The sequence below is a fragment of the Equus caballus genome, chromosome 25 (assembly GCF_041296265.1).
Source record: "Equus caballus isolate H_3958 breed thoroughbred chromosome 25, TB-T2T, whole genome shotgun sequence".
Taxonomy (NCBI): Eukaryota; Metazoa; Chordata; class Mammalia; order Perissodactyla; family Equidae; genus Equus; species Equus caballus.
In genome coordinates, this window is record NC_091708.1 from 35,472,807 (window position 1) to 35,487,788 (window position 14,982).

A 14,982-nucleotide genomic window follows, 5' to 3' on the forward strand; every position below is an offset into this window, starting at 1 on the left:
CTGAATTATGATTCCTCAGTTGCCGTGCACTGATAACACACTTTCATTCTTTAACATTGCTCTTTGTTCCTTGGGAAAATGCTACAAGAAAACAGGAATTTCCCCTCAGCATTAGCCCTTTGGCAGTATGTTTCAGTCTAATTCCTGGCTGGCACTCTCTCCGGGTTACTACCACTTCTTACTAGCTGTCTAAATTCTGTTCATCTACAAGAAGGGGGATTCCAGACAGACGAGGAAACAGCTTTCAAACACTGCACTGCAGGCATGTTAAGTTATCCCCCCACTGTGCAGTCTGGAAATCGGGGAGCACCTCTATGGCGATGAATTCTAATAAGCTGCTAAAGATGCCCGAGTATGTGCGCACACAGGCATTTTCTTTCCCCTCCCCCGCTTCTTCCTTTTCCCAAGCCCCCTCTTCTCCCTTTTCCCCTCCTACTCCTTTATCCCCTCCCTCTGTGTCTCAGTGCTGCGGTAAACGGGGCTGAGGCACATTCCTGCTTTACAAGGCTTTCTGTTAAGGATGTTTTGTGGCTTTTGTTTGGATTACAGCTTGCAGAATTACAGGTAACACTCTGAGATTAAGCTAGATAGATAAATTGTGTTGAAATGTTTTCAAAAAGGCAAAATATTACATTGGAATCAATGAAGAAAATAAGTTATCTTAGCTAATTTTATTAGTGGTAATTATAGTAAAATATTTTGAGAAATGCTATCAGCCGATTCCTTTTCTCCCCCAGAAGGCTCAAATGAAAGGAAATGGGGGTAGATTGATCTGCGATTGATTTTGTTTTATGTTGATCATGAAAGCTTGCTGTGGTGTGCCTCCTCTGTAGAGTAAGGACCAGTTATGTGGGGTGCTACTGAGAGTAGCCATGAATAGTTGTACTGGGTGGGGTGGGATGGAGTTGGGGGGAGAGCCTGAGCTAGCCAGGTTCTTTGATTAGGGCATTGGATGCAAATGTAAAATGCTTTCTCCTTTTCTTCTATCAGCTGTTCAGAGGAGCCTCATTACAACTCCTGCTGAAGCTCCTAGTCTTCTTCCCTTCTCTTCTGCCCCTACCCCCTACCCTCATTGGCCTGAAGACATTGTACCCAGAGTTTGCCTTACTCCCCTGGTGCTATGTGTATGGTAAACCTGGTACTATGGCCTCATCTGGGACTGGCCAGATAACTGCTGCTGGCTCTCCCTATTCCAAGGATTTAAAGGGGAATGGCACTGCAGGCAATGCACCAGAGCAGCAGCATCGGGAGCTTGGGGACTAAGGCTCCTCTGGCATTATTACAAACACACAGAGCTGACCGCAATGACAGCAGCTGCTCCTTTGAACTGTTGGCAGCAGTCAAGCGGCAGCATGAAGTGAGAGATCACTCCTGAGCTCAAGATGAACTCCACCTTGGATGGTAATCAGAGCAGCCGCCCTTTTTGCCTCTTGGCATTTGGCTATTTGGAAACTGTCAATTTTTGCCTTTTGGAAGTGTTGATTATTGTCTTTCTAACTGTATTGATTATTTCTGGCAACATCATTGTGATTTTTGTATTTCACTGTGCACCTTTGTTGAACCACCACACTACAAGTTATTTTATTCAGACTATGGCGTATGCTGACCTCTTGGTTGGGGTAAGCTGCCTGGTCCCTTCTTTATCTCTCCTCCACTACCCCCTTCCAGTAGAGGAGTCTTTGACTTGCCAGGTATTTGGTTTTGTAGTATCGGTTCTGAAGAGTGTCTCCATGGCCTCTCTGGCCTGTATCAGCATCGATAGATATATTGCCATCACTAAACCTTTAACCTATAATACTGTGGTTACACCCTGGAGACTACGCCTGTGTATTTTCCTGATTTGGCTGTACTCCACCCTGGTCTTCCTGCCTTCCTTTTTCGACTGGGGCAAACCTGGATATCATGGAGATGTGTTTCACTGGTGTGCGGAGTCCTGGCACACCGACCCCTACTTCACCCTGTTCATCGTGATGATGTTATATGCCCCAGCAGCCCTCATTGTGTGCTTCACCTATTTCAACATCTTCCGAATCTGCCAACAGCACACAAAGGAAATCAGCGAAAGGCAAGCCCGCTTCAGCAGCCAGAGTGGGGAGACTGGGGAGGTGCAGGCCTGTCCTGATAAGCGCTATGCCATGGTTCTGTTCCGAATTACTAGTGTATTTTACATCCTCTGGTTGCCATACATCATCTACTTCTTGTTGGAGAGCTCTACTGGCCGCAGCAACCGCTTCGCATCCTTCTTGACGACCTGGCTTGCGATTAGTAACAGTTTCTGCAACTGTGTCATTTATAGTCTCTCCAACAGCGTCTTCCAAAGGGGACTGAAGCGCCTCTCAGGGGCCATGTGTACTTCTTGTGCAAGTCAGACCATAGCTAAGGACCCTTACACAGTTAGGAACAAAGGCCCCCTTAATGGATGCCATGTCTGAAGTGGTTCAGATATTGGGTCACTGTGTGTGGAGGGTGTGTGTGTGTGTCTTTCCTTTTTATCTCTTTGTATTCTGAGTTCAGTAGGAAATCTGGGACAAAATAATTTGACTCTAAGCAATAGCAAACAAATGATCCATCCAAAATACCTTCTAAGTTTGCAGAAATGATTTTTTAAAAAGTACTTTGAATCAGGACCATGAAGATAAATTGCTGTTGGTTCCAATTTTTGTAATGTCATAGAAAATGACTACAGTTCTCAGATTTAAAATGAATAAAGCCATATCTAACACCTCTCTGCAGCTGGCATGACTGAACCTAGGTGTGAAAAGCGTCAGCATTTTAAAAAGTCATCATTTTCTTCTTGCTTTTCTGGGTTCTTTCCAGCTGTTTGGGCTTCATATGCAATTGATTTCTTTTAACAGGGAGTGTTAAAATACAGTGATGAATTAACAGAGTTTTTAAATTTTATTTTTGTGTGCTGAAGTATGACTATATTGCAGATTGCAGCACTGTCATTTAAAAAGCCAAATGTTTTGTCTTATCTCTTGAGAGAATTCTCAATACAGTGAATAATGTGAACACTTAGACATTAATTTTAGAATTTTGCAGTGAACCATGAAGCAAAAATGCAGTAAATCATGCAATTTATGAAAAACTTGGCTGCTTTTTGTGCCATACTTTACGGAGATCTGAAGAAATGTGTGCATAGGAAGTGATTGTGTTGCAGTATTTTTGCCCATGCCTTTTGCCCACACATGCATGTATTTAGTTAGATTTTTCTTTTATAGCAAAACATGTTTGAGTAAGTTGAAAAATAATTAAATGATAGGCTGTTGGCTGCCATTTTTATGATGAAAATATTTAAAAATATGTCTTGAGTCTTCTCTCTTCTTTTTATCCAGAGACTTCTGAAATATGAGAATATCAGGGAGAAAGTTGCCCTAAGCAACTAAGTCGTGAATTATGCACTTAACTAGCTCGTTTTCAAAATAGAAGGGGGTTAATTGAAATTAAATTTGTGGTTAAATGGAATCAACTAATAAAGTAGCAACTAATTCTTTTTAAAAGTGTTCAGGAACCCACATTTGAATGAGAGAAGGAGAAATTCTGTTTAATCTAATCAGCAGTCTCTCTTACTGCTATTCTCTTTCTGGGAAAAAATCCTTTGGGATACAGTTCTTTCCATACTAATCTTTTTTTAGGCCAAAATACTTGCAAAATCTGTAGCATTTTATTATTGTTATTCTGTAGAATTATTAATTGAGAGTACTCTAATTTGTTCTTAAAAGTGATTAAGAGCAAGAGATTTATTTTTCTGAAAAAAGAGGAGGATTTCCCAGCAGCTCCAGGCATGAGAGTATTTCCTCTACTTTTTTACTGGTTCTAATGTTTTGGAAGTCTTTAGGGGACTTATGTGATCTCTGCCTTTGGCTAGATGTTGTAATCTGAATGCGACAGTGGTGTTCAGTGAGTTGGAAGATGGAAGAAACCCAAGGGACGTGGGTAAAAGTAGATTTTGAATCCAAGAAAGGACATGGATATTTATAAAACAGGCAGACATGCTTTGGTTTTTGGTCATGATATTAGAAAACCTCCTACCCCCTTTTACAATAAAATTCTTAGGATTTTGGGTTTTAGATATCGGTTTGATGTCACCCTCAAATGTGTTCATTTAAACTTCTAAGTAAATAAGTATTATATAAACATTCAAACTTCAGATTCTGAGTTCTTCCCAAAAGCTTGCTTGCTCTTTACATTTGGTGTTAGAAAATTTGATTCTAAGCTGTTTTAAAATTTAGAACTCATATTGAAATTGCAAGTTATGTTAGCAGTGGCTTTGTTAAATTGCCATTTGAAATGGAAAACCTTTTCTGTTGGATTCTGAAAAATAGTTATACATATTTCCCCTTTATGTAAGTGGCACTGATCTAAAAAATCAAAATTTCTTTTCTTTCATGTATATTGGAGAATGTAATCTGTTCACATTTGCAGTTTGCTTGTGAATTTTCAATTTAGCAAATATGGAAATCTTTAAAGACTTAATTTTTATTAAAAAACTGATGTTTAAATCAGTAGATTTTACTTGGGGGCTGAGCCCTTTAAATTTTTCCTCCAATAGGGTTTTATCTTGTAAGAATGGAAAAGAGAAAATATCTGTTTAATTATCTAGAAATGGTTAATCAAGCTGGTCTTTTAGTGACTGGAAAGACAACTCTTTTAATAAGCTTTTGTTAATAGATTTTTAAGTTTTTGTCCTAATACCAAATTTAGATGTTATTATAGGTATTTTTTTCACATGAGAATCTTTATCAGTATCGCAGCGTAAAACTAAAGTAGAAACTAAGTAGATACAATAATTTTAAAGAAAAATAAAGCTCCCACAACTGATACTTGCTTAATATCGGATGTCTTTCCAGTTTAGCTTATCTTCATTGGACCTTATAAACTCTGTTTCTTTCAGGTATCAATTTTATTCTCACATTCATTGTCTCTAGTGCTTTTCTTGTTTTTATTTTCGTGTGTGTGTTGGAGAGAGGGTACACTCTTGGATGCAATCATACAATCTTATGTGGCTAGGGGCAGTTTCTATGTGATACATTTGGAGAGTTTGTATTTAAGTAGCCTTATTATCCTCCCATATTTAATGCAACATTTGATGACGTTTGATTTAAATACCAATCTGACTAGTTCAGAATGAGTAAAAAGTGTATTTTTAGACTCAATTACCTTGGGCTTTGGCAAGACAGCACATTTAACTTTATATGGTATATGACTGATACAAGAGGAAGCACAGCTTTTGGTAATTGTGTTGAAATTATTTCATAGTAAATTTTAAAATAAGACTATTCTAATTGTTATATTTGTGAATTAGTTCTGTGTTCTTATAAAATGATGTCGATGAAGGTGTGTGGTTTTTTTCCTTCTTAGAGTGGAAAAGCAGTTACAAAAGGACAGTGCTCCACTTTAATGAAAGACCAATCTTACACCAGAATGGATATTTGAATTTTTCATGGACCTGTTGACTCTCTCTAAATTCCATTTTGGAAAGGGTTTTCTTTAAGTTTTATTTCTGGATAAGTTCCTTTCTCAGCCTATTATAGTGGCTTTTCCTTTTTACTTGAACAATGGTCTCAGTATTTTAAGGATTGGGAAAACTTGAATTTTTGTACTATAAATGCATTATCCACCTCTTTGAACTTGAAAATGAAGCAACAGGGTTACAGGCTCCCAGACAGTAGAGTGATTTCTGGGAGAGTCAGATTTGATTGAAAAATCTGCACAGTAGCTTTGTAGGAAATGTTTTAATTTCACTGACTGTGTTTTTGTATCATAAAAGATTTGTGAAATAAATTATTGGCAAACCAGAATTTATTGTTATATGATCAGATTTGGGGAAGTTTAAGGATGGGAGAATAGTGGCACCATGAGATTTTTTTAAATTCGTCGTAAGTCATTCCATATGTTCATTTTTGCACAATTTTTCTGTTTCAGGTTGAAGAAAAATTAAATATTCATATTAAATGTACATTTTATTAATATATTTTTCAGACCCTGGGAATATTCTAGACATTTCTTATGACTGTAAACAAGTCGTTTGGCTTTTCTTCAAAGTTTGGGTGACAAAAGGGCATCATGATACGATTAAAATGAACTTTGAAATTAGAATCAAAACATCTATGTTACTGTTACTAATTAACTAGTTTCATAAGGGCAAGTTGCTTCTCTAAGCACTTAATTTCTTCTATAAAAGGAGATAATAATCACTTCATCCCTCATAGGGTTACTTTGAGGATTGAATTAGATTGTGGATGTAAAAGTACTTTGTAAAATGTAAAGTGCTTTGCAAATAAAAATGATTATTGTTATTTGTTTCTGCCATGGTTTTACATCTGAGGAGATTGTGCATGATGATGTGGTGGTCTCCTGTGTTAAGATCTTTGAAGCTCAATGCTTTGTGACTATTCCAGGCTGCTTAGCAATCCCAAATTTGAGAAGAGAGGCATGATAAATCCTCACCTTTCTAAAATGACAGTAGCTTTAAATTCTACATAAAACTGTTTTCATTTACTTCCTGTACTTGTCTGCAAAGTCTCTGAAAGCGGGAACAGTGTCTCTTCATATCTTTATTCCCAAAATCTAATATAGGACCAGGCTCAGAGCAGAAGTTTTAATAAATTTTATAGAATCCGTGAATGACCCTTTCTAATTATTACTTTAGTTGTTATAGAGCAGTGATGTTCAAAAGGTAGTCCAGAGGCCATAAGCAATTTTGCCTTTGGTGAAGGCCATTCTAGACTCTAAATAATAAGTAATATCTCTTAGTACCAAGAAACTAGTGTGGGAATGTGCCTGCTCTATAAGCTAGGTCACTTTGCTCCTGGAAGCCCTGTAGCCTTGTCCCAGGGAACTTCAGGCAGTGCTATCAAACTGCCACTTTCTCACAGCATGGATAAGAAATATGTAGTTGGATCACACCTTCTTGGCTCTGGATCCAGGTAAGGTAGGCTGTAAAAATCAGTCAAAGAGGAGCTGTAGAATAGGTTGGTGAAAGAAACTGTTCTAACTCTATGGTTTTGCTTTGTCTCCCTTTCACTCTTTACCAGTTTTCTAGCTCTGTCTTCCCTTTCCTTTCTCTTCTTAGCACACTATTGGTCATGTATTCAGAGGGAAGTGCTTCAAATGATGCTGCTAAAAGGTGTGGAAAATTGTATTATGCAATAGCGTTGGCCTTTAGGGAAAGTTTCAGAAGCAATCGAGAAGCATTTATGCAGCAAGCTCTGCCTATATGCCAGTAGGATAGCTAGCTGGCCTCAGGATATAAAGAAGGATCACACGATTCCTTTCTTGTAGAACTTTATAGTTTTTAGATGTTTCATGTGGAAAAATTCTGTGATTATCTGTCCTTCAAAAAACCTCACAAAGGGACTTTTTCTGGAGGAATTTACCAAGGCCTACTGGTGGGACAGTTGGCACACCGTGGATCTGTTTCTTGGGGTAAGTTCACATGATGCCCGTGTATAAAATCATAATGTCAGTTTATTAGTTTTAAAAAAAAAAAGAGGTTGGCAGTGAGGAGCAGTCTTTCCATATTGGTAGATCTTCACGGGAAGCCAAACCTTATTCAGAATGGTGCTTGGTGAGGATGGAATCTCAGCATATGGTTCTGTAATGTGAACATTTATTGGTAGCAGACTAAGCCTGATGTCTTGTCTCAGCAATCAGGAAACCTGGTCATTGAGATCGTAATAAAAGTTGGAATCATCTCTGCTTCCAATACTGACCGACATATCTTCTAATTGACATATTATTTCTTTAGTTAACTTCTTTTGTTACTTGTCTTTTAGTAAGGTTCCTTGCAAGTCTTAGTAGTCTTGCAAGCCTGCTATTTATTCTTTCTTTTTGAGGTGGTTTTATGTCACTTGTCTTATCCTTTACCATAATATATGGTTTTATGATTTAATGTTCAGAGGGTGGCCTTATTTATGATAGTTTTGGGGGAGCAACTCATCTTGGCTTTCATGTAGCACCTATATACTGTCTAGTTAGAAAAGCAAGATATATGAAACAACCTATAAAAATTAACAACATAAGGCAGATAATAGGCATTGAAACATTAAGTATATAGAATGTCAGATCATGTCTGGCAACAGAGATGGGGATGGACATTTGAGCTGGAAAAGACCTTAGAGATCATTTGATCTGATTCTCTCTTTTCCAAACAGGAAACCAGTATAGTGGCTACACATCTATGTATGATAATACCCAGACTTCCTACTTGCTAATCCATTGCCCTTTTCTGTTAAACCATGTTACTTTTGCAGTGGAGTTAGAGTTGAGCTTCACTCAGCTGGGCCCTGAATGAATAAGATTTAAATAGGCTGAAATGGGGTGTGTGCGTGTGTGTGTAATTCTAGATATTGGAAGGATTATGGGCAACAATATAAATGTTAATTGAGGCTGCTTATGTTTGAGGAGAATTTTATAAACTTTGTCTGATTTAATCCTCCCAACATGTATGAGCTGGTGACTATTATTAACCCCATTATATAGGTGAGGAAACAGATTTACAGTTGTCAGAGCCATACAGTTAATAAATAGAAGATCTAGCATTCCAACCCAGTTGTTTCTGACTCCAAAGCCTACATTCTTGCCTCATTTAATTCTCACAGAAACATACCAGGTAGTTATTTTTATTATTCCTATTTTACATGTGAGAAAACTTAGAGAGATTAAGAAACTAATCAATATATAAGCTAACTCCTAGACTTGAAAAACATCATAAACTTCCTGCTAAATATAGCAGATTGAATATGGATATTTATTTCTGTTAACTCCACTGAAAAGAATAGCAAAGATATAATACATATGGACGAATAGAAGAGGAGCAGAGACTATAGCAGATGAATGAAGCCAACAAAATTTTGGAATATAGAAATCCAGTGGACAAGTGGTAACTGACTCAGCAGCATTGACAAAGCTGAATCCTAAAGTTAAGTGGGGAGGAGCAAAAAGAAGCAAGCTGATTTGCCCGTAGAACCCAGTAAATACTTGGGAATTAGATTCCTGAGATACCTGTATGAAGCTGAACACCTGAAAACTGAAGAATTGTTAGAAAGTTTATATAAGGAACATTTAGATGCCATCACCACCTGCCTCCTGCACTCCTCCACTCCGCACTGTCTTGATCTCACTCCCAAGCTGGCCCAAGCAGGCAACTGGTTTTTCACCATCCTAGCAGAAGATGGAAGATTTACTCTTTGGAGAGGTTGAACCGCAGACATAACTGGATGCCAGGCATAGCTGAGGATGGGACTAAGATGCCTTGTTGAAAACTGAGTGTCAAGAGAAAGGCCACATGTTAAATAATCAGTCTCCTTGATAATCAGTCTCTTCACTCCCAGAATGCTCTCAGTCAACCTTAAACCTTCTAAGCAGGAGATGAGAGGAATCCACCCTGGGGACTGTATTTGAGGGCTCATGTTCCCACCTCATCAGTCAACAGATTCCACCTATGAATACAGAGCTTCCAATTAGTTTTTTACTCCTTCTCCTTTAATATTAACAGTCAGCCAAAGATCACTGGTCTTTTGAGAAAGTCTTCTCACAAGTAATACAGAGCCCAGAACAAAAGAAATCAGAGGAAACAGAGACAATGCAAGTCACAGAAGAAAAGTTAAAAAAAACCCAACACTGTAACTAATATTTTCAAAGAAGATTTTGCATCCATTAAAGGAGAATAGGATGCCATAAAAAAACAAAAAAAGACTAAGAGCTTTTGAAATTTAAAGTTTAATCTGAATTTTTAAAAATCAGGAAAGTTGGAAGATAAAATTGAAGTAGGCTGAATAGTGAAACAAAAGACAATAAAGTAGATAAAAGCAATACAATTAAAGCCTCAATCAGCGAGGCCCAATTTCTAAATTTTCTGTGATTTTCAGAAACAGAATAGGGAAAAAGAAAGGATGAAGTTCTCAAATATCACAAGAAAAATTTCCAGAACTGAAGAATTTGAGTTTCTATAATGAAAAAGACTAGCTTAATGTAATAAAAAGACTTCATGACAGTAGATCATTATAAAATTTCAGAACACTAGGGATAAAGAAAAATCCTAAAAGCTTCTTGGCCTGGAGTAGGGATGGGAGAGTGGAAACATAGTAAGTACCGAGTTCTGAATAGCATTGGACTTTATGCCTCATTGAAGCAAGAAGATAATGGGAAATCACTCAAAAATTTTGAGAAGTGATTTTTAATCTAGAATTTTATGCCCCGTCAAAAAAAAAATATTTACCCTCTTCAAGTATTAGAGTAAAATAAACCCATTTTGAGATAAGCAGGGTCTCAAAATATTTACCTGCCTTACATACTTGCTCAGGAAGTTATTGAAGGATATGCTTCCCCAGAATGAAGGATGAAATCAAGAAAGGGGAAGATAGAGAACTCAGGAAACAGGAGCTCCAATGCAGCAGAGAAGTGAAAAGAATTCCTGTGGTGATGGGGAAGGAAAACCCTAGGAAGACAGACGTGCAGCAGACCCAGAAAGCACCTAGTTCAAATTGGAGCAGAAGGAAGGAGAGCACTAGTAGGTATATCTTTAGAAAAAAAATAATTGATGGGAATCAACAATTCTGTCAGGTTTGTAGGGGAAGAATTGGTGATAGATACATAGAATACTGAGGGAAAGAAAAAATTAGGCAATTATTAACTTCAGAAAAAATAGGAAATTAAGAAAGGAAATCTAATCGTCATATACTCTGATTCAGTTACAAACAATATGGATTTAACCAAAAATTGTGGCAAAATTATGTTGAGAGTCATGATGAGGGGAATTTAAGTACATGTGGAGGGTGGGTGGGGTTGGGAACTGTAATGAAGCTACAGTATCATCTTCCATGCTAGAAAGTCTGAAAAAAAACCAGAAAATGACAATGTAAGCATTTTGTTCAGAAATATGAAGAAAAATAGCTAAAGAAAAAAAAAGATGAAAATGGTTGCCTTGGGGGAGCAGGGAGCAGAGTGGGGGGAGTGAGCAGTCTGCTGTCTTTCATTGTAAGCTGTGGACTGTTTGACCTTTACAGCTATGTAGGTGTATTATTTTTTATGAAAAGCATAGACCACACTTAGGAAAAGGCAAATAAATTTTAGCAGAAGTGGAGGGAAACCAGGAATCACAGATTTAGAGCATGTTACTAAGTAGAGAGTGAGGGCATGATCACACTGCACAGAGAAGTTTTCTATTCATATCATTTCATCCCCTGGGGACGACAGGCAAAGAGGATATTATCCCTCTTACAATTGTGGAAACTGAGTTTGAGTCTGTAAGACCTTTTTTATTCCTAATCTGCCACATCACTATGCCTCATAGGGATCTGTTTGGATTTTTTAGATTTTTTTAATTTGGGTTTTTACCAAGAGAAGACAGCAGACACTGGAAAACATTTTTCTTTGACATCGTGGGAAAAAAATACATGAAAACAAACAAGTGTGTGTGTGTGTGTGTTTGTGTGTAGTGAGTATGTGTGTACTGGCATACAAGTATCTATAATACAAGACCTGGCATTATGAGATCACGAGAAGAAGGCAAAGTACAGTTTGGTATTCACAGGAAGGAGATGTGTGTTAGATGGTTTTCCTTGCAGGGTAGTATATGAGATAGCCTAGGCCCTGGGTAGAGTAGAATTTCTACAGTCTTCTCTCTCCCTGACCTCTAGAATGAGAGTGACATAAAGTGGCCAGCTGCACAGGATTAAAGGAACCCAAAGAATCAATAGACAAAAAACCCTAATAAAGTGACCTACAATTATCAAACAATAATATGACATAAGAAAGCCCTTTGCAAAGTAAAAAGCATATCATTATGTTAAATTACCATGACTGTAGTCACTTAATGAAAGATTTATTGGCGTGTTACCAAAAGATTTTATTGGTTTTGATCAAAATACAAAAGTAAGAATCTTTTCACAGTAAAACTTTAAATTCTTTGTCAGCTTTCAACAAATACTTGTTGAATTGAACTAAGACAATATTTTGGGGAAGAATGCAAAAGTTATAGCATTAAACAGTATGCTTCATTTCTGAAGTTTCTTCCAGAAAGACTGGGAAACCCCCACTGTAAGCCATTTATTTATAGCTGGACCAAAAAAATTAAAAAGGACATTTGTGTGGCTCTGTCTTCTTTGGACCCTGGGGAGCAGAATCTGACTCAAAAGCCTTTTTCATTTTTAAAAGTTCTCCTTCTTCATGACATGGTATTTGTAGGAATTGAAAACATTGCTACTTAGGTTATGTTATCATGTATTTGTTAACATCGTTGTACTGAGGATGTGCATTGCAGCCTACAGAGCACTGAAATAAAGTTAAAACAAAATTTAGATGCTAGTTCTGGCACTTTATTAGATAATCTTGATCTGAACTTCACAAGGCTAGTCATCTTTAAGTGAAGATGACAACAACATTATAGGAGTTGGTTCAAGCTCAGATGCATGTTACATTAATGGCAAAGCTCTTTACATTGTTACGGCATTACTTTATACTCTTGGACCACTTTTTTTTTTCTTCTGAGATAAAGAGAAAGGTAGTGAAAAGAGTATGGATTTTGGAGTCTCTGGCGCTTGGTTTTCTACTCTGTAAAATGGAATCATACCCCCTCAGAATTATTGTGAAAATTAGATATTATCATGTTTGTGTTTTGTTTTGTTTTTTTGAGGAAGATTTGCCCTGAGCTAACTACTGCCAGTCCTCCCCTTTTTTGCTGAGGAAGCCTGGCCCTGAGCTAGCATCCATGCTCATCTTCCTCTGCTTTATACGTGGGATGCCTACCACAGCATGGCGTGCCAAGCGGTGCCATGTCTGTACCCAGGATCCAAACCAGCGAACCCTGGGCCGCCGACGCGGAATGTGTGAACTTAACCACTGTGCCATCGGGCTGGCCCCTGATACTATCATGTTTTAAAGTATACAGAATTGTGCCTGGTGGCACCATAGAAGCTCTGTCAAAGATAGCTGCTATTATTTGTTTGTTATGTACAGGTCAGAATCTCCCAGTGACTTCCAGGGCCTGCTGCAAATCAGCATATACCTTCAGAGGAAAGGCCCACAGTGAAGGTGGAGCGACTTAGTGGGCTTCCTTCTCTCAGGGATCATAAACCTCTCAAGTCCTGCCTTGATGGTTTGCTCCATCAAGATACTGATGTATTGTGTATTTTGTCTTGCTTTTGTAGTATGTTCTTCAGGAGGATTTGACCTATACAATTCTCAGACATTAAGTTACATATATTTAGATGTACTTCATCAGGGAACAAGTCGTTGGAGCCTATAGTAAGAGCTTTGATAGGTTAAAGGTAGAAAGGAAATTTGGGACTGGAGTGATAAAGAGGTATCACTTTAATTGAGGTTTGTCAACGAGTTGTATTAGGAAAAAAAATTGTGGCAAAGGGTGTTTTAAGCTTCAAAGGCCTGATGAAGAGGGGCTATTCATATACTTAAGGAATAAAGAGACCATGTAATATATAGTGATTAAAAGTATGTGCTTGAGAGGCAGGCAGACCTGGGTATGAATCCTAGTCCTGCTGCTTACTAGCTGTGAAACCTGGGAAAGGTACATAATGAATCCCTCTTAGTCTCTGTAGTCTTAACTGATAGCACTATTTTACCCAAGTATTGTAAGGATTAAACGAGCTGATACACGTGATGCTCTCACCACAGTGCTTGGCACTCAGCAGTCAGTACGTTAGCTGGTGCTGCTATCTTCCTTGTGAATAGGGCAGCATGGATGAACCAGAGCTTTCAAGTTGAGGTGTAATGGAGAGTAAGGTCAGAAATATAAATCGAGGCTACCTGGCCTGGAATAAAGGGCTGAGGGATTTGATTCTAATTAAGAATTGGAGATGGACTTAAGATTTTTGACTAGGTGAATGACGTAAATATAGAATCCTAAAGTGATTGAGCTAGAAGATCCCTTAGAGGTCATAATCTAGACTCTTCCTTTCACATATGGAGAAAAGGAGACCCAGAGTGGTAACACAGTTAATTAGTTGCAGAACTGGGACTAGAATCCAGGCCTTAGACCACCCGTAGACTCAATCCTGCCGCCAAAATAAGTCCAAAGGATTGTTCAGCATTTGGTAAGTGCTTAGAAAATGAGAATTTCCAGCAGGTTTGCAAACAAATATTCAGATTTTGGTTTGTATTAAAATAAATAAAAATAGTCTTTCCATTGGTACTTTTTATTAAACAAGTTGATTTGAACAATCTTAATTAGTTAGAAAGTTCCCTTGATCCTGGCAGTCACCTCAGAAATGTTTGTTAGGGGAAATAGAAATACATGAACTGGATAGTTCTAGAATACCTCCACTGGTATTTATAGTGTTTCTCCTTTAGTGAGGATGGAGGGTGAAGTTTTTGCTTAAGTAAAATTGAAGATCATTGCTTATCCAGTACTTTTAAAGTTGCTGTTTCCTAAGAATTTTAACTAGAAGAACATAAAAATAATTTAATTTCAGGAGGACTCTTACTACCTATGTAGTAAGACATTATTACATAGATGCTAATAGTAGACTTTGGTTGATATTATACCTATGTGCTGATAAGTTTTAAGCTTTTAGATTAATAGAAAAAGGTCCAAGTAATTATAGCTTTATACATTAATGATGAAATAACATAAATATTTAAATATTTGTTTCTTAATAATTGTTTCTTAAAATTAGTTTTTTCATAGAAAAGTTAAAATCTTAAACATGATTTCTCTTATACACTGGGGCTCAAGGAAACATCATTTTTGCCTGAAAACTATATAAAATATAAAATTAAGTGTTGAGACCCAGAACATATACCTGTAGTCGGTGAATATGTATATGAATGCAGACTTGTTACAGAATTCTAAATACAGTTCAGCAGTTCACTGATGGAGATATTTGTGACCAGTGTCATTCAAACATGGATTCTCATTTAATGTTTGTTAACTGTTATAAGAGTAGGGAGCTCTATAGAGTTGTAAAGTCATATTTTAATGTATCTAGCCATTTTACACCTGCTAGGTATTTTTGTTATTCA

At 37.4% G+C, this 14,982-nt stretch overlaps 2 protein-coding genes across 18 annotated transcripts in view; both read left to right on the forward strand.

Moving 5' to 3' along the window:
* The window catches only part of RABGAP1 (RAB GTPase activating protein 1), a 160,763-nt gene that overhangs the window by 88,096 nt on the left and 57,685 nt on the right, over nt 1-14,982 (forward strand). The window contains exon 1 of one of the 17 annotated variants that reach the window (XM_070251720.1): nt 340-564. The exons of the other annotated variants lie outside the window; for them this stretch is intronic. Within the exon in view, the coding sequence (XP_070107821.1) occupies nt 355-564 (210 nt within the window). The 5' untranslated portion in view covers nt 340-354. Of the gene's footprint in view, nt 1-339; nt 565-14,982 lie in introns of those variants that run through there. 17 annotated transcript variants of the gene reach the window in all.
* GPR21 (G protein-coupled receptor 21) lies at nt 450-6,299 on the forward strand. Its single transcript, XM_001502279.7, has 2 exons — nt 450-564; nt 991-6,299. Exon 2 carries the CDS (start codon nt 1,383-1,385, stop codon nt 2,430-2,432), a length of 1,050 nt encoding a protein of 349 aa, XP_001502329.1. The 5' UTR covers nt 450-564; nt 991-1,382; the 3' UTR covers nt 2,433-6,299.

What these genes read in the sequence shown, in the direction of transcription:
- GPR21 (XM_001502279.7), top strand. Translation starts at nt 1,383, where the DNA reads ATGAACTCCACCTTGGATGGTAATCAGAGCAGCCGCCCTTTTTGCCTC.